This window comes from Balaenoptera physalus (genome assembly GCF_965194825.1).
Source record: "Balaenoptera physalus genome assembly, chromosome: 7".
In the NCBI taxonomy this organism is placed as follows: Eukaryota; Metazoa; Chordata; class Mammalia; order Artiodactyla; family Balaenopteridae; genus Balaenoptera; species Balaenoptera physalus.
The window spans coordinates 99,472,619-99,492,670 of NC_138886.1; the positions used below are offsets into that span (position 1 = coordinate 99,472,619).

Consider the following 20,052-nt stretch of genomic DNA (forward strand, 5'->3'; position numbering starts at 1 on the left):
TCACTAGGGGACTTGTTAGAAATGCAAATTCTCAGGTCCCACCCCAAACCTGGTTAGACAGAGACTCTGAGATGGTGCCCAGCAATCTGTGTTTAACAAACACTCCAGGAGATTCTGATCCCAAGAAGATCAATATTACTATTACAAAGCAAAAGAGCAACAGGGAAGATGAGGACAAAAATTATTCGATCAAAATAACCCTGGCAAAATCATTTACGGAAAAAAATTTATTAGCTAACTGCAGTAATAAGCCTTAATTATTATCATTGCCTTTCAGTGACACATAAACTGTACTGCAAGAATGTGAAAGCATTTAAACTCTTTATTATCAAGTTTTCATTAGTTTGTCATCTAATACTCTAAGGGACATCATTTGAATTTGACAGAGTTATGTTTTTATCAGGCATGTTTATTATGCAATGAAGAATAATTATTTGCTTACACAACTTATAGACAGAGTGCAGTGTTTATATATTTTACACTATGTATGTGAATCAAACTTCTGAATTTTCAAAAGGTAGCTGCATAAAATGGATGATTCTTCTAAGTTGTGAACATAAAGGGTTTTCTGGAAATATTTTAGTTAATCTCAATAAAATGCAGGTCCAAGTATACATTAGTCACAACTTTTTGTGAAATTAAATAAACAACATCCTATCATTGGCTTGAAAGACATCAACTTCATATTTTATTGGCTTTCTCTTAGACCTTTATTTATGACACAAATGTATTATTAATTAAAGGACAATTATGTCTTTTCTTTTTACTTGTGAAATAGGAAAAATATGAGATTTTTCTGGGTAATAAAAATGACTTTGTGTGCATCTTGTTCTGTCTTCAGTTGGTTTCACTGTCTTTTTTATACTAATGATAAAATATAACTACTTAATATAAACTGAGTGCAAGTGACCTTGATAGTTGGAAAGATAAGACACTGTCAGAAAGTCGAGAGAACATGGCAGCAGTGTAGCAATGGCCTGCTGCACCAGAAGAATTTTCATAGTATGCTTAAGGTACAACACAAAATAGGTGTGCCCTTTTGTGCTGTCACTGGGCCAAAATGTTGGGAGAAAAATACATCCTGTTAACTGAAGACATTTTAATATGAGTTTAGAGTAGTATTTAGTATGTCTGGAGTCTTTATGTGTGTCTTTTATGGACAGACAAAAGTATATCAAAGTGACTGCTTATGTGGAAATTGTTAAAAGTCAAAGCTGCTTGTTCAGAAACAATTAAGCCATTTACATTGAGTGACACTGGTATTTTACCTCTTACCAGTGTGTGAGAACTATTATAACTTCAGAAAAACAGAAATGTTGAATGATTGTTAAACATGCAAGGAGACTTTATTCAAGGGAGATTGACTTCAGCTTTTTTCATGATCTTTAATATTTACAGGATAAAAATAGGCCAATAAAAGACAGGAGCAATTAGAATTATTCAACGAAAGTATTTCTAGATGATACATTTTGGGGACAATGTCAGAAAAGATTAAGAGTGGAGTTTAGATATATCAACTACCAGTGTCAAGAGAAAATTGGCAGTAGAGTTTTTTCCCCCTGCATTAAACAAACCAGAGATATGCTATGTATGTGTATGTGTATGTTGACTTACACATTTCAATGCACTAATAAGAATATATTATACTTAGACCACTTTTTAATGTCTTCCACTGTAGGATCTGAGATGGTTCATTTTGATGGGAAAAGTTCCTTGCTGTACACATTTAATCAGAAATCCATGAATCCAACAAAAGAAGTTATTTCTTTGAAATTTAAAACCAGAGAGAACAATGGGATTCTACTCCACAGAGAAGGACCAAATGGTAAACATATCACCCTGGAGTTAGTTAAAGGAAAACTCATCTTATTCCTTAATTCAGGTAAAAAATTACAAGGTGGTGTTTTTGGAAATACTATTTAGACGAAAGTATCTTTTTATGATGAATTCTTTCACAGTTAAGTAGTTAATTTAAAACCAGAATACTTTTGGATGTGAGGGCGATCTGGCTGTGACATCTGTCACCCCATTGATCGCCAGGGTTGATTTGGCTGATCTGGCTGTCCAGGCAGGTGTCCCCTTCCTCCCTCACTGCTCCATGTGTGTCCCTCCCGAAGCTGCGGGCTCGGTCGAAGAGAACGACCTTCCCCGATAGAGAAGGACCGTTCTTCAGTCAAGGCTATACGAGTAGCTGTGCTCCCCTGCTAGAACCTCCAAACAAGCTCTCCAGGTCCATTTGTAGGAGAACATAGGGTAGTCAAGCTTCCAAGACTCCAGACACATCCAAATGAGGCACTGCATGTGGCAGTCTGCTTTTCTTTAAATTAAAAAAAAAAAAAAAAAAAACTTTTAAGAAAGAAAGCAGACCCTATAAATAATTACTCTGAAGACCGGAACTGTCCAGGCAGATGGAAACATGGTCACCTACAAGTGAGCTATACTAAGAACAACATGTGTGTATCTTGAGTACGCCTTTACGTAAAAAGTTTTATAGCTTGATAATTGTATAAGATCAGTAGCAGATGCTCAATAAATAACCTGATAATATCATAAAGACAAGAGTGGCTTATCGTAAATTTTTGAAGTAGTCTTGTGAATGACGTCCTAGAAAGAAAATATTTTCAAGAAAAATGAAAATTCAGTGCATAATAATAATAAAACAAGTAAGATGGAATATGTTACTCAAGATCAAAAAAAGATTGTATTTAAGACTAAGATAAAAGTAGCTGACCAGTTCATGGGATAAAAGGATGTCAGGAAAGTGTAATTGTTGTGAGAAGTGCTGAACTTCAAAATATTGTAGAAATCTTGGTATTGAACTGGATGGAACAGGGCCTTTACCCTTCCTCTCTTTTCAGGCGATGCTAACCTGCCCTCCCCTGATGCCCTCATGCTGGGCAGCCTGCTGGACGACCAGCACTGGCATTCTGTCCTCATTGAGCTCCTTGATACAGATGTCAACTTCACCGTGGACACGCACACTCATCATTTTCGGGCAAAGGGAGAGTCCAGCTATGTGGATCTTGATTATAAGGTGTGAAAATGACTTTTTAAATATTACAGATTTTATCATTTAAATGCGAAGTAACCTTCTAGAGAAAATACTACTACATAGAGAAATTTCCTTTCCTAGTAATTCAGAATTCTGGTAAAATATTCCCTATGGGTGATAATTGCACAGTGGGAGATGCGTGCTTGAGCTATTGAGACATTTTATCCCTTACAGATGTTAGTCTTCACATGAGAGTAAATAGTCATTAAGTTTAGGAAATCTATACCTGAAGAGCTACCAATAAAACAAGGAACGTCTTTAAATGCAATTGTTTGCACAGTTCTTCTGTATTCCATCTGGTGTTTGGCTGTGAATATTACCTTGGAGATTTCTGTGTTTTAGGGCAATCCTAAACAGGAATAGCTACCTAGGATAACTTGGAGAAGTAATCACCGTATATTCCAACCTGATTTTTTAAGTAACAAGAAAACCAAATGCACACAACTCAGAATACTGTTTCTTGGGATTTTTAAAGGCCTAACAATATTTGCAGCATGTTGCCTATGTGTGTCTAACCTACACTGAAATGCAGCATTTGTTCGGCCAGTTCTGCTCAGTGCATCTCTCAGCAAGCCAGATTTCAACATTCATTTGGTATGAGTGTCCTCAGCAGCAAAGACCAGCTGGAGATTCTGGTCTTGAATGATATTATCAATGGCTTTATTATTCTAACCTATCAGAGTTATGGCAAAGACCAGGATCCTACAGGCTGGTTTATAAAGTAGAATATCATCACAGTAGGCTGCATTGTCACACAAATCAAGATTTACCATGGACATAAGGATGCAGCATTCTTCATCAACAAAAATGACAGAGCCATATGAGCAGCAAATTGTAAGAAGGATATTTAACTTATTTATCTAAATGTAACAAATAAAACATTGGGAAATCTGCATATGAAGCTTCATTTGAAATTAACATGATAATGTAAAATAAGGCCAAATAGATTTGAGACAATTGTCACTATACCTGCTAATCATACATGTTTAAGCAGATACTCAGAAAATCATTAAACAATATTATTTATGTCATTTTTTTCTTTCTAAGATCAGCTTCGGAGGTATTCCTCGACATAGAAAATCAGTGGCGTTCCCACATAAAAACTTTCATGGCTGCTTTGAAAATCTCTGTTATAATGGGGTGGATATCATTGATTTGTCCAAGAAACACAAACCACAGGTCCTCATCATGGTAAGAAAGTCTATATGCAAGTTCAAGAGAAAAGGGAGCTGTAAGTTTTTTGATTGATTCAGCTTTAAAATATACCTCTTCTGAAGGCAGGGAAGGTACAAATCATATGTACAGGTATCCTTGGGGGATTGGTTCCAGGACCCCCCTATTGGAGCAATCCAAGAATGCTCAAGTCCCTTGTATAAAATAGCACAGCATTTGCATATAACCTAGGCACATCCTCCCACATACTTTAAATTGACTCTAGATTACTTACAGTAACTAATACAATTGTACAATGTACAATGTACAGTAACTAATACAACCATTGTAATACAATGGTTGTAATACAATGCAAATGATATGTGAATAGTTGCTGGTGCAGGGCAAACTCAAGTTTTGCCTTTTGGACCTTTCTGGAATATTTTCTCTAAATATTTTCCTGGTTGGTTGAATACGAGGATGCAGAACCCGGCATAAAGAGAGCCTACTGTACTTTTTCGTTCATGTTTGGTTTAATTTTTATATAGGTATGGAAACAGATGAATACTTTCACAAAGATGTTAAAGTACAATCATATAAAGCTTTTTAATGCAGTGTCTTTTTTTTTTTTTTTTTTTTTTTTTTTTTGGCTGTGTTGGGCCTTCGTTGCTGGGCGCGGGCTTTCTCTAGTTGCGGCAAGCGGGGGCTGCTCTCCGTTGCGGTGCACGGGCTTCTCATTGCGGTGGCTTCTCTTGTTGTGGAGCACGGGCTCTAGGCACGCGGGCTTCAGTAGCTGTGGCTCACGGGCTCTAGAGCGCAAGCTCAGTAGTTGTGGTCCACAGGCTTAGTTGCTCCACAGCATGTGGGATCCTCCCGGACCAGGGCTCGAACCCGTGTCCCCTGCATTGGCAGGCGGATTCTTAACCACTGCTCCACCAAGGAAGCCCATGTCTTTTTTTTTTTAATTAATTAATTTATGTATTTACTTTTGGCTGCATTGGGTCTTTGTTGCTACATGCAGACTTTCTCTAGTTGCCGAGAGCGGGGGCTACTCTTCATTGCGGTGCATGGGCTTCTCATTGCAGTGGCTTCTCTTGTTGCGGAGCACATGGGCTTCAGTAGTTGTGGCACGTGAGCTCAGTAGTTGTGGCTTTCGGGCTCTAGAGCGCAGGCTCAGTAGTTGTGGTGCACGGGCTTAGTTGCTCCACGGCATGTGGGGTCTTCCCGGACCAGGGATCAAACCTGTGTCCCCTGCATTGGCAGGCGGATTCTTAACCACTGCACCACCAGGGAAGTCCATGTCTTTCTCTTTGATTGGTTTCCTCTTCCTTCTTTCTCCCTTCTTTCCACATGGCTAGTCCCTCCATCAAGCTGAGATGTTACTAAGCTAGCATTTGTCCTTCCTTCTTTGGTCCATAATATTATACCAATCTATAAAGGAATCCTCTATAGATAGGTAAGCTCATACTCACACATGTATTTATGAATTTATATGCCTCCACATTTGGCATTGTTTAAAAAAAATCATTTTATATAAGCTTTTCTCCATCTTGATTTTCTGATTCAACTATACCTTGTAGGAATTCTTTTCAGTTATCAGGAATAGTTCCACGTTAGAATTTCTACGTCACTTTCCATTATGAAAGTGTACCATTATTTATCTAGTCATTTCCTACCCAAGGCATCTGCTTTAGCTCTACTTTTTCACAACTATAAGCTCACAATTGCACATGTGTTTTCAGATACTGGGGGCTTTCATTTTGATGGGACAAAGTTCCAAAAGTAGAATTTCTTGGTTGAAAGTTTGAAACAGTTTTAAATTTTAATAAATGTTTGGATTGCCTTCCAAAAAGCTATAACATGACACTCCCCACCAGCAACGTATGATAGAGCCCTTCCATTACATCTCAGGCAGCCACATGTTCCACATCTGTTAGACTCTTGCCAGCTCAAGGAACATGAACTAATATCTCATTGTTACTTCATGTTTATGTGACTACTGGTGAATTAAATAATCTTTTCACCTGTTTCTTGTCCATTTGGATTTGCTTTTCTGATCATTGTTCAGTCTTACTCTTTTCCCTATTTTTTATTTTATTATTTTTTTAACTTTTTGTTAATTTATAAAAGAGTTTTATATTTGATAGATAGTCCTTTGTCATTCATAGTCCATATATTTTTTCAGATTTATCAATTTTATATTAAACATTATATGATATGTTAAGTATATAAATATTTTTCTTTGTATGTGGTCAGTAGGTCTGTGTATTTCTTTATAGCTTTGGAATGTCTCTAAAATCCTATAACCTATACATGGTCTCATGGATTTTCTTGTAAGAATTTTTAATTGGTTTTATTTATCTATTTATTTTTAATTTTTTAAAAATTAAGTCTTTGTCTGAAATTTATTCTTTATGTGATATATGATAAAGTTTAATTTTTATATGCTGCCTTATTGATATCCATTTGTTCCTACACTATTTAGTAACTAACCCAAACTTTAGCCCACATAGTTGAATTTCATTACATACTTACTTTACATATATTCTCAGATCTTTTTGTGGGTCCCTTATTCTGTTCCACTGCTATGTCTATTCCTGTAGTAATAACACAGTGACTTGATTACAGTGACTTCATAGTATGCTTTGCTATCTGGTAAGTTAAGTTCTGCCTCACTGTTTTTCTTTGCATTGTATTTTTTGGAGAGAAAGGGCAATGTTTGAGCATTTATTCTTCTATCTGAAATTTATGAAATTTTTTTTAATCCCAGGGAAAATTTTTGTAGAGAGCTTAGTTGGAGTTACATTAAGTCCTTCCCATCCAGACACTATAATTAAAAATAGTTTGTTCTTGGAGCAATAGAGGTATCCTAGGGATTAAAAGTCTCTTTAAAAACAGAGTTATATAAAAAATAAAAACAACCTGCTAGGCAGGTCAGATCTTAGGCTGACTGATCGCCCTGGGTGACTTGGTTTGTGAGAGCTTCGGAGACAAAACCAGCCTGCCTATGGCAGGACCAGCCTGGCCATATCCTTTTCTTCAGACGCACAAAAGCGCATCTCCTACCTAGAGTAAGATGTATCTGTTACCTGAGTGACACACTTATAATCTCATTTACATAACCAAGGCAAGTACAAGAAAGTTCGTGGTGTAAGTTATGCTTGGTGCTAGCCTTCACATTGGATAAAGACATCTATCACCTCAAGGGAAGAAAACTGTCTCTTCTACTCTTGTATCCCACACCCAGCATTAGGCCTGGGAGAGATGTGGCTTGGGATTCCTTTGCAAATGCTGAGAAATGGAGAAGATGGACAATTTCTAAGAGACTCAGAAATAGGTTTGCCCAGCTGAACAGTGCTTAGAGGGACCTATAAGGTAAATCTGGATTTAAGTTTCATGGGGAAGCCTAATTTTTAAAGGCCTAGATTGCTGGATCATTGATAAGAAATTCTGTAAATTTTGGAAAATCTGTTGTCAATGAAATGGAAACATCCCTCCTATGCCTTCCTAAAGCCTCTTTCACTGTATTCACAGGGAAATGTGTCCTTCTCCTGCTCACACCCTCAAACTGTCCCCATGACTTTTCTGAGCTCCAGGAGTTACTTGGCTTTGCCAGGCACCCCCGGAGAGGACAAAGTGTCTGCCATCTTCCAATTTCGAACGTGGAACAGAGCAGGGCTGTTGCTGACCAGTCAGTTTCAACACAGGTCAGGAGCTTTCATCCTTGTTCTTAATGATGGAAAACTCAAGCTGAGTCTCTCCCAGCCTGGACATCCAGTAAGGGACGTCACAGCAGGTAATAAACGTCTTCTCTGAGATGGTGTATAGGTATTTGCCATGACTGTACCTTCTTACATGTAAACCTAAGATTGGTGATCTCTAAAATAAATGAATGACTGAATCCATGAGATATTCATAATCCTACTAGAGGGAACTAAATTCTTTTTTCCTTTGAAATAGGTAACTCTAGGCTGTTGGTGTGTCAGTCAATGTGACAGAAGTTTACCTACATCAAAGCATAATTATCAAAAAGTTTAAAAATAAATGATTATCAACTTATGGTTACCAAAGGGGAAGGAGAGGGAGGGATAAATTAGGAGTTTGGGATTAACAGATATGCACTGCTATATATAAAATGGATAACCAACAAGGACCTACTGTATAGCACAGGGAACTATACTCAATATTTTGTAATAACCTGTAAGGGAAAAGAATCTGAAAATGAATATATGTATTTATATATGGCTGAATCACTTTACTGTACACCTGAAACTAACACAACATTGTAAATCAACTATACTTCAATAAAAAAATAAAATTAAAAAAAAGAAAAAAATTCATTTATAAGTTTGTGGTCAGTAACTAGCAGTAAACTTGAAATACTAGAAGACATTAGCCTAATCCCAAGTAGTCTTGAGAAAATAGATTTCTTTGAACTGCCTTTTAAACCTATATACACATTGATTTTCAAAATAATGTAAGTTATTTTTCCCTCTTACATCAGAGCCACTGCTTCCTTTGTACCTACTTGTTTTTGATAAGGCTTCTACTAACTGAGTGAATGTTCTGTAGTTTTCTGAGAAGAACCTGTTTATTTCTAGACTCACTTCTAAGTCATGTTATTTTTGAACTTTGGGGACTGCTTTGCATTTAAAACTGGTAAAATTTAAACCCAACCAGGACCATGACATGTCATTCCATGAATGTTGAATGTGAAAGGAATATCTTGCCTGACGTATGGTTATCAGTTTTGGACTGAAAAGCTGGGAATGAAAATTAAATTTTCCCTTCTTTTTATAAATAAAAAATATATGATGGTCAGCATGCAAATGAACTGAGTTGATAGTGTCAACTCAGATTCAGTAAATTGCCTAAATCTTGGTTTGTGTAGATTTATAATTTATATGTAATATGAGCTAAAAGAGATAGCTTTTTAGTGTTGTTTCACGTGGGTACACACCACCCTTCCTCCCAACACACATATATATTAGTTATTGAATTTTTTGTAAGCTGGCACTGACACATTACATAAATATTTTATTGCACCAATTTTTAAGGTTTTACAGTGTAATGTGCTATTTTTCAGAAGCAAACCAAAGAGAAATTTCTCATGATGCTTGCTGCTTGCTTAAGTAGCATTTAAAGGGGAATCTTTTATGCATTTGAAATAGTTGAAAAATAAAACAGGCTGCAGTTTATTTCACTTTAAATCTTGTATCAAGTACCCAACCCATGTATCAGATTGAAACTTAAATTTCATTCAATGACATTGAAAAGACATCTTTTAGCGTATTTCCAGGTTTTAGATAATTTTTCCCAATAGTTATCTCAAGATAGTTCTGAAGAGATTGAGAAATGTACCAGGAGTGGATAATCTGGTGCATGTGTGTTCATATGGCTGGGCCCAGGTGGGGGAGGGTCGTGGAAATAGAGGAAAAGTGGGAGCAACAGAGGAAGAGGGAGAAAATGAGTGTGCGTGTTCACCGATGGAGTTCCCTTTATGTAAGAAAACACACAATTCCACCCTTTGCTAAATTGTCTCTACTGCCGTGGTCGTTATCTCCTTTTATCAGAAGAAATTACGTGACTTAAGCAAGTGAGCGGGGTGTATGTGAGGACTCCCGTCCCACGCATGTTTCTAAGTCTGCCTCTGCTCCTTTGATATGTAGCCCACTTCTTCTCCTGAAGACTCAGTGTCTTCATCTTTAAAATGACACTAATATGATTTATGGTGAGAATCCAGGGATATAACATATACAAACCCTTAGCACAGCACTGTTTATTAACAACTTCTGGTTATTAGTATTTCAACATTAGTCCCACAACCATGGCATCCCCCCAGATTGAAACCTTTCGAGGGGCTGGAGGATTGTGATAGAATTAGCATCATCTTCATAGTAGCACAAATCAAAAATACAAAATCTACTCTCTGGTCTCCATCCAACCTTTGACAATAGTGTTGCTTGGGAAACAGGCTGTCCTTTCATCAGAAGTGGGCCGAGTTGAAACCACACTAAAGAAAAACAAAGGATGAGAATTATAATGGATAGATGGAGAAAATGAATCTAAGTGCCTGCATTTTATTTTTAAATTAGAATGACCACTTTTTCTAAGAACAGTCTTGTATTATATAGGCGAATGGCATCTATTATAAATTCAAGGAGATATTCTGAGGGCTTTCTGCAAGTTCTCCCATGAAATAACTCTGTATGCTAGATAGGTAGAGAGGGAGAGAGGGAAACAAAGGAGGCGCGAGAAGGGGAGAGAGGGGGAGAGAGAGAAAGAGAGGAACTAGTTCGCAAAATCAAACTAAATACTGGGTTTTAATGACAGATTTTAAGTGGACATAGTTATCATACTGACAGGTGTACTATGTAGCCTTTAAGAGAAACAGCAAATGATAAGATTGGAAGGAACATTTAGAGATTTTTGTTGTTGTTGTTGTTCATTCTCTTTAGATCTAGGATTACAGAACTTCTTTCAAAACTTTATTTCAATTTCATAATATATGTTTTAAGTGTCTAACCTAAATCCTCCATATTCTAGTTCTCGGCTTTTCTCATGATCTTTCATGAACCAGTGTTGAGTCTTTGAAAATGTTTCTGGCTTCACAAATATAAAACAAAAAGCAAGAGTCTAGCATTTGTATTGTGTGTACATGTGCACGTGGTAGAAGTAACTGGTGACTTTAAAACTGTCCCCTCCCTGAAAGTGAGAAAGTGTTGGGAAGTATCATAACTAATATTTCTGAGAAAAACAAAGTTATAGCTGTTTTCACAACAGGATCTTTGACCTTCTGGGTCATGTTAGAAAATTACCCATTCAGGTGGATCTTGAGTCCACGTCAAAGTCATTAATGAGAGATCAAGCAGAAAAAAAAAAGCTGGTTTGAAGAGCATTTGAGGGATGTGGATTCGCACGGTCAATTGGACTATACATACCAAAATATGATATTAAATTAGATAGGATGGGTTAACTTTCTACCAGAAATACCACCATATTTTGGGGGTGGGGGCGCTAACATCCCCATTGGACTCTAACATAAATTCCCACAGGTTGACTTTTAAACTTATAGAGCTGTAAACAGTCTGTACCTTTATCATTCATAAAATATATTAGTTAAATATATTGGGACATTCCCGAAGATGCTCAGATTAGAGTCATGCCATCTCACTAGCATGCTCACGCATGGCATCAAAAAATCAAGCAGTCATCCCACTGTTGTTTTTCAGTGAGTGAAAGTATTTCTTTATGACCGCCTTCCCTGTTGACCAACATAATTTCTAAAGATTCCAATTATTCCCTGCCCCCCTGCCCCCTTAATTGAAACATGCATCTCTTGGGACTGCTGTGGGAGTTGCAGTGGCTTCCTGTAAGGGGAGGAATCCCTTGCCCTTGGCCAAGTGACTCATTTTGGCCAATGGCACGTGAGCAGAAGGAGCCTGGGCCACATCTGAGTAGAAGCTGCCAACGCCATAGCAAGATTCTCCCAAGTGCCATTTTCTCTAAGTCGTGAGACAGGGATGGGGGCTGTGCATTAGCCTTGGTCCTGCATGAATAAACACCTGGAACACAGAGGACAGAGACCCAGCTGGCCTAGAGCCAGAGCAAGAAACAAACCCTAGTTGTTACTCATTGAAACTTGGTGGTTGTTTGTGTCCACAAAATAACCTAGTAGAAACTAACACAAATTGTCTGGGTGTGTGTACTGGGACACATACTGCTTATTGATTTATCTGCATGACACAGCATCGGTTTTTCATTCAATAGAAGACCCAGAAGGTAAGTCTGTAGGAGAGTCATGCACAGTTGGTAGCTGGTCAACAATTCAACTAACTGACCATTCTCAACTCCACCACTTGAAGAAAATATAGATATTTCTTCTCACGGATTCAAGAGACAGTGCTGCTTTTAAAGGACTGATAATCTTTTTTTTTTTTAAATAATAATGTAATAATAGCTTGATATACTGTATCAAATTTGGAAAAAGAAGAGAAAATGTAAAAATGACATAAAATGAAAAACACAATTCCCTCATCCAAAAATGAAGGTTAATATTTAAGAATATTTCTTGCCACTCTTTTCCATGTTTATGTAATGCTTGAATATGTACCCATACACATACTTTAATGTAATGCTTTTATAACTTTATATTCTATGAATTTTCATGTTTTATTAATACTTAAATTATTATTTTTAAAGACTGCCAGTATATTTTTTTCTAAATAGTCTACCCAGATGATTATAGATAATGACAATATATGAAAGTAAGAAAAAGTTTTTATTTTTATCACTTACATTTTTGGAAAATACCTGTACTTCTCGACATCTCAAATGAGATGGACTAGGTGAGACTGAAATACGTCCGATGCCATGCAATTGGAAATATTTTATCATTTCATGATTGTTCAGGGTCATTCATGGAAATTGTATTCAATTAAGGCCCTAAGACTTGAAGAAACCAATGCTGCACTTTCCAAGGCAGAATGTTTGGGCGATCCACTCTTGTTTCCTCTTTACCCCTTTCATTCAGATTTCTTTCTTTTCTTTTCTATTTGCACATTTCTGACTAAATTGAGTGGTGAGAAAGTGAAAAACACCCCTGGCAGTGTGCATATAGGCCATAATATTCCTAACTGAACATAATAATTTTTGTCATTACATAAACAAGTACCAGACAGGCCAGTCCGTGACTGTGGTGGATAAGATGCAAGGACCCTCTGCAATTACAAAATTTATTCAACAAGCCCCTCTTCCTACTGACATGGGTAGCACTTTCCTCTAGATTAGAGTGACCAGCATACCACATCACCTAATTACCTACTTAGAGCCCCCTAGCCAAGCCCACATCTACCCTACACCTCTCTCTGTCTCTCTGTGTCTTCCGTGGTGCATTCTCCATTGCCCAGCCAGCCAAATGACCTGGGTGGGCTTCAGGTGAGTTCTTGGTGGTCTGTGGCAGGTGGTCCAAGGTAGGTATCATATTGTTTTCAAGTACTTGCTCTGTTTACAGGCATCTGTAGGGTTTATAGGAATCTCTTTTAACCCATTTTGTTTACTTCCAGGTGCTGGATTGAATGATGGGCAGTGGCATTCCGTGTCCTTATCTGCAAAAGGGAATCACCTGAGTGTGATGGTGGATGGTGAGGCCGCCTCCATGGCTCATTCCCTGCGTGGGCAGGTTGATTCAGGTGACACCTATTATTTGGGGGGTAAGTGAAAGGAACTGAGCTACACTGGCAATCAAACCATCTTTATCTTTCTAGCTCCTGCCTTCTAACCCATGTTGTTAAATGAAAATTATTACCGAAGAATGATTTTTCTCTTTCAGTTATAGTCATTGGGAATGCTGAGTGGACAAAGATGATAAATTATGGTCTAAAATGCAAGTCTACTAGTTGGCTTTGTTTAAAAGTGCACGTAATAAGATTGGTTTTAAATTCGGCACTTGTTTTCAACTATGGCTGCACATTGCAATCACCCGGAAAGCTTCAAAATTCTGATGCCTGGCTGCATCCCCAGAAATCCTGATTTAATTGGTCCCGAGACCTGGACAACAGGTTTCCTGATGCTCTCTGGGTGATTCTATGTGCAGACAATATTGCGGGTCATTGCTCTCTCTCTCTCACCCTTAATACCTTGCCATAGGGAATTTTCTTAATGCCAAGTGACCCTTGTAACCTTTCCTTCAGATTTTATGTGCCAAGTTTATTGCTGCATGTGGGTGTTCTTCTTCTGTCTGTTGGCTTCTCTTCTGCCTGGAGCCTGGCTACTCAAAGTGTGGTCCATGGACCAGCAGCATCAACATTACCTAGAAGCCTCTTAGAAATGCAGATGCACCGTCCCTGACTCCTGACCAGAATCTGCATTTCACCAAGATCCCCAGGTGGTCTGTTGCACTTTAAATTTAAGAAACATTCTATTCCCACTGCCTGTACAAAGGGCATCATTATATACAACAGAGGAAGAAATTAATTTAATGGCTATTAATATGTCACTCACTGCTTAGTGATGGACTTTACCAAGACCGCACCAGGCCATCTCCCCGGGACTGTAGTGCATGGGTGTTTGCTTGCTTAGTGGACCTTGATTGAGTCCATCCAGGATCTTTTCCACCAGGGAGGGGGAGCTTCTGAAGGTAATATATCTCCATCCCTGGGGCATTCAAGTGAAAAATTCTGAGCCATTGGAAGCTTAGAACTGTCACCTGTAAGATTTATTTTTTAATCTTGGCTTGAAGTCCTCTCTGACGTTATTGCTGTTTTGCACTTTATACTTGTTTTTTTCTAAAATAAGTTTGGAATCATGGTGGAGATAGCTTGATAGCCCAACAAGAAAGTATAAAATTCTCCCTTAAGAACTGACAACAAGCACATCAACCATGAATCAGGTTCTTTAATCTTTCAAGTCCCCTAAAGCAACCTTTACTGTGAAAGGTGGAATTGTGCCAGCAGCTTTCAAAGATCAGATTGCTTTCTTTCCTTGCTTGTTAAATGTGACGCATTTCTGACCCAGATACTCTTTTAAAACTTTACACTTCTGATGGATTTTGTAGCTCTGGAGAGAAACAGATTCCTTCAAAACTAAATAAAGAATTTATCCAAGAGCTATAATTTAGAAGTTAAAAGATTTTGAAGTACTAAAAGATATAGAAAGAACAATCTGTGCTCTAGTGTTTAATGACACAAAATAAAATACCTTTAACATTTTGTATTGAAAAGTAAAAAAAAAAAGTACTTTTCTAATCATCTTTCATGTTGAACATTCTACATACTCAGAATGTGGAATGCACAGCTACATGAGAGTAGGTACTTGCCATAAATATTTACATACTGATGTGACATGAGTCAGTCGTTACTATGAAATAGATCATATGCACACATTTTAAGAAGACTACTATTGTTTCCTAAAAGAATATATGTGGGTGCATCCCCTCATCTACAGAATTAACCACTACAACACATTTGAATCTTCCCTTGCTCCTCCAGACTTTCATTCCCCTCGTTAAGTATTACCCTGCTTTTATTAAACCAATCTTTGTATTGCTTTTCTTTGTAATCTATCATGTATGTAGGTAACTTTAAACAATAAATTGTCTTGTGTTGCCTTGCTTTTAACTTTATGAATAGGATAATCCTGCATTCATTCTTCTGTGACTTGCATTTTTTTTGTTCTACATTAGTTTTTGAGGTCCAGCGATGTAGATATGAATAGCTAATCAATTTTCATGGCTGTATGCTTTTTGATGCATATTATACCATGTTTTACACATCTATTTCACCATTTTATGTTGATAGACATTTTGATTGTACCCATTTCTTATTATAAAAATGTATAAATATTGGTACAGCTGCTAAGAACCATCTTACCAGTGATTTTTAAATTTTCCTTATGCACAAACTATCTGACTTTCCTAATAAGTACAGTCAATTCAGTGAAACAACAGTCAGTATCATGGTTTTAGTGGCACGCTCCAATGGTTAAGATGAATGAATGCTCAAGAACCCACAGTTGTCACATTGGTTGTGCACATAGACCCAGCCATTGGCTCCACTAATATCTATGAAAGGACCCTAGAGCTCTAGAGGAAATGTGTTGAAAATGTATAAAGAGCCTTTCTTGTGTATTTTCATAAAATTGTGCTGATGTGCAGGCTGTCTTGTTAATATAGTTTCCAAGAAGAAAGTGTCCCTAAGATGAGTGGAATTACAAAGTTTAAACATTCCATGAGACAGTATAATGACTTTTCTTCGTTACAACTTTCCTATTTTTCTGATGTAATTCTGTGTTGGCACTGAGTGGCAAAAACAGAACTTGCAGTCACAGCACTTTCTTCCTAACCAATGTATAAATTTAGAGTGACCTCTGTATGCATGGCTCTAAATATCCAGTTGATTCCTACAGAACAGTTTCAGCCACTGAGTCAAACGAACTTAGTCAACTGTACATTTTATATCGACACAGCAACATCTTTTTTTCCTAGAGAAAGAATATATACTATTTTAAAAATTCAAGTAATGCCTTTGCCAAACTAAAACAAACAAAACCAAAACACACTAATTTACTAATGTTAAATAAAAATGTGGATACTATTTTTACTCAAGGAAAACCAGGAGAGGCAGGTCTAGGACCAACAGGCATGGAGTTCTGATTCTCAATAGACTTTATTATATTCACAAGTTTTATGCACATGTAGAACCCTTGCTCAGGGCCCCTTTGTCTGCATAATTCATTGGATGTTCCAGCCCTGTTCTGGGTAAAGTAGGACAGGTCAGCTACAGCTTGAGTGGAAGCTCTACCCTGAAAACTCCAATGTCTGGGTAATTTATTCAATCCAAAGAATACCTTATGTCAGTATCTGTTTACTTATCTTTTTGATTAGTGTCTGTCAGTACCAGAATATGTGTGATGTTGACATGGAAGTGAACTTCATCCAATCCATGCTTTCTAGCAATATTTGGACTAATAAAGCCAGTGTTCCTGGGTCAACTAGGTGAAAGCCAGTTAATGATATCTGATTTTTCACGGAAAACAATACCCCGTGTTCTGAAATACCCCTTGACCAGGTTTCCTTCCCATTACTGGTTTTCTTGATGGATAGTCAACTGCAAGTTTCCAATTATCATTATATGATCAGTCAAATTTCGTTGCAATGCTTCACTGTAAAAGCAGATGACTACGGCTTGCTGTTAGTTAGGGTGACCGTATAATTTCAGGACACTTTAGCAAATGAAGGAGATGATCTCAGTGATTATTGCAGGACAGAAGCATAAACCAGGGCTCTGTGGCTACCTGGAAGTCTCTATTTTGGCCTGGCAGTCTCAGAGCACAGCTTTCTTACCGTGAGAAGGGTCATCTATATACTAATAGCAGCATTTCTTAAACGTCCCATGAGAGATCTGTGATCTAGATATCTCATTTTCCTTTTCTGCCTTTTCTTAATCTCTGCTTTTTTTGTAATTTGTCTTTCAACAGCAGTTTCACTATAGTATACAATGGTCAGAATGGCCATCATCAAAAAATCTAGAAACAATAAATGCTGGAGAGGGTGTGGAGAAAAGGGAACCCTCTTGCACTGTTGGTGGGAATGTAAATTGATACAGCCACTATGGAGAACAGTATGGAGGTTCCTTAAAAAACTAAAAATAGAGCTACCATATGACCCAGCAATCCCACTACTGTGCATATACCCTGAGAAAACCATAATTCAACAAGAGTCATGTACCACAATGTTCATTGCAGCTCTATTTACAATAGCCAGGACATGGAAGCAACCTAACTGTCCATTGACAGGTGAATGGATAAAGATGTGGCACATATATACAATGGAATATTACTCAGCCATAAAACGAAACGAAATTGAGTTATTTGTAGTGAGGTGGATAGACCTAGAGTCTGTCATACAGAGTGAAGTGAGTCAGAAGGAGAAAAACAAATGCCGTATGCTAAAACATATATATGGAATCTAAAAAAAAAAATGGTTCTCATGAACCTAGGAGCTGGACCGGAATAAAGTCGCAGACATAGAGAATGGACTTGAGGACATGGGGGGGGGGGTTTGGGGGGGGGAGGGGAAGCTGGGACGAAGTGAGAGAGTGGCATGGACATATATACACTACCAAATGTAAAACAGATAGCTAGTGGGAAGCAGCCACATAGCACAGGGAGATCAGCTCGGTGCTTTGTATCCACCTAGAGGGGTGGGATAGGGAGGGTGGGAGGGAGACGCAAGAGGGAAGAGATATGGGGATATATGTAAATGTATAGCTGATTCACTTTGTTATACAGCAGAAACTAACACACCATTTTAAAGCAATTATACTCCAATAAAAATGTTAAAAAAAAAAAGATATATCAAGTTTTTCCAGATGCATCCAACCCTTCAGTAATTTTCTTACAAATTAAATGTGTGCATTTTCTCATAAGACAAGAAAATGGTAAAGGAAAGCTGTAGAGTTAAACAGTTCTTTATGACATAACATTAAATTTGAAATGTCAAAATCCCATTGAGGTTAATTTATGAGGTTTCATTGTGCCTTTAATGGTTTCAACCTGATACAGGCCTTGGCTTGTTTTGAATTCTATTTGTCAGAAATACAAAACATTAACGCCTCAGTCACTGAAAGAAAAGTAAAGATAAACTGTGTGTATTTTATGAAAATTCTTAGGTAGAAAGCTAGTATTTATTATGCAGGAACAAGAAGAGGCTCTATCTTTAGTTTTTGTTCTTTGAAAGTACACCAGTGATTTCAAGACAGAAGTACAAAGAGAGATGAATGAAAAACACATAAGTACAATGAGCAAAATCTTTACTTTATAAAATTACTTATTCCATTTGATTTTAAAAATAAGAATCTGATAAAATAACCTCAAACCCCAGGCTGTAAATATTAACATAAGTATTCCTGAATAGTTAAATTATTGGAAAATACAAAGCAAAAAGACAAATAATTATGACACTGTATCTAAAAAGTTAAAACAGTTCTGGAAATGATATAAATGAAACATAATTTTATAAAGCAAAGCATAAATAAAATAGGTAAATTTCGTGTGAAACAAAATTTACTTGACAATTTTTGGGAATTAAAACAATGTTAATTATTAAAAATGTTGTGCTTCTTTCATATTTGCACATGAAAATGAAGTATTCAGTTCAGTAAATGCTTTGACCTTTTGTCCTATGTAGGGCTGTTGGTGTGTTCCCTAGGAAGCTGCCTCTGCATGGGAGATTTGTGTGTGGGTGGTTGAGTGGGGGTAATTCTTGGGAACAACACCTGGAAGGTTGAAAGAGCAGCTGGGGTGGGCAGAGAGACAAGTTGAACTGCAGTGCAGTTGCAACAGAAGTCTCTGAATACCCCAAGGGGGAGTCTGAAGCAGGGATGCCCTTCAGGGAGGTCCCAGTTGAGAAAATGGGCCTCTGCCACTGCATTGCATCACTCCATTGTATTCTTGGGCACTGTTGTCCCTGGGGAGGGGCACAGCCTTATGAGAGTCAGCTCCCTTCAGCCTGGCAGATCCTGGGGAGAACCTCAGTCTTGAATAGGGGGGAATAATGGAATCTGGGCTCTGTACAGCAGATTTCCCTAAATTGTTGCCTTTTACAGAAACGTTTCACAATGACAGCATTCTCTTACCCTAACTTTCTTTTTTTTTTTCTTTATAAATTGTTTTCTTTAATCCAAAAAGGAGTGGGAAATGGGGAGGGGGGGTTCATTTAATTATTTAATTTTTTGAGGATCACCTAAGCCCCTCCACCACTTTCTATTATGAAAAGTTTCAAGCACACAGAAAAGTGGAAAGCAAAGTACAATGAACACCCATACGCATACCACTGAGTTTCAATAATTAACATTTTGCTATATTTGCATTTTCCCCTGAACCATTGAATATAAGCTACATACATCATGACACTACACTTTGAGATATTTCAACATACATCTCCTAAAATATGGATATTCTCCTACATAGTATCATTTTTGCTCTTAACAAACTTGACAGTAGTTTCCCAAAATAATCTAATACCAAATCTATAATCATCCCAATTGTCCCCAAGATGTTTTTATGGTTGTTTTAAACACTTGAATCAAGATCCAATCAAGCTTCATGCAATGCAAACAGCTATGTCTTTTTAGTTTATTTTAATCTAGAAAAGTCTCCCATTTCCACCTCTTCCCTCTGATACTGACTTTGAAAAGCCTGAGCCAAGTGTGTTGTAAAGTGTCCCATATTATGCTCTTACCCTAACTTTCCCCTTCCTCTCTTACATTGCCAATCTTGCTGTAGGAAAATTTAAGAACCTGTGATTCCTTTAGGGGACAACTAAGTGGAGGGTAGGAGGGCGCTCAAAA

At 37.5% G+C, this 20,052-nt stretch overlaps 1 protein-coding gene across 6 annotated transcripts in view; it reads left to right on the top strand.

Moving 5' to 3' along the window:
- LOC309665100 (contactin-associated protein-like 3) overlaps positions 1-20,052 on the top strand; it is a 235,150-nt gene that overhangs the window by 148,878 nt on the left and 66,220 nt on the right. For 4 of the 6 annotated variants that reach the window (XM_082471237.1, XM_082471238.1, XM_082471239.1 and 1 more), the window contains 5 exons: positions 1,679-1,882; positions 2,859-3,034; positions 4,100-4,243; positions 7,739-8,000; positions 13,270-13,416. In XM_082471237.1, coding sequence (XP_082327363.1) covers positions 1,679-1,882; positions 2,859-3,034; positions 4,100-4,243; positions 7,739-8,000; positions 13,270-13,416 — 933 coding nt within the window. The remainder of the gene's footprint in view (positions 1-1,678; positions 1,883-2,858; positions 3,035-4,099; positions 4,244-7,738; positions 8,001-13,269; positions 13,417-20,052) is intronic. The other 2 variants (XM_082471241.1, XM_082471242.1) reach the window with 1 other exon arrangement.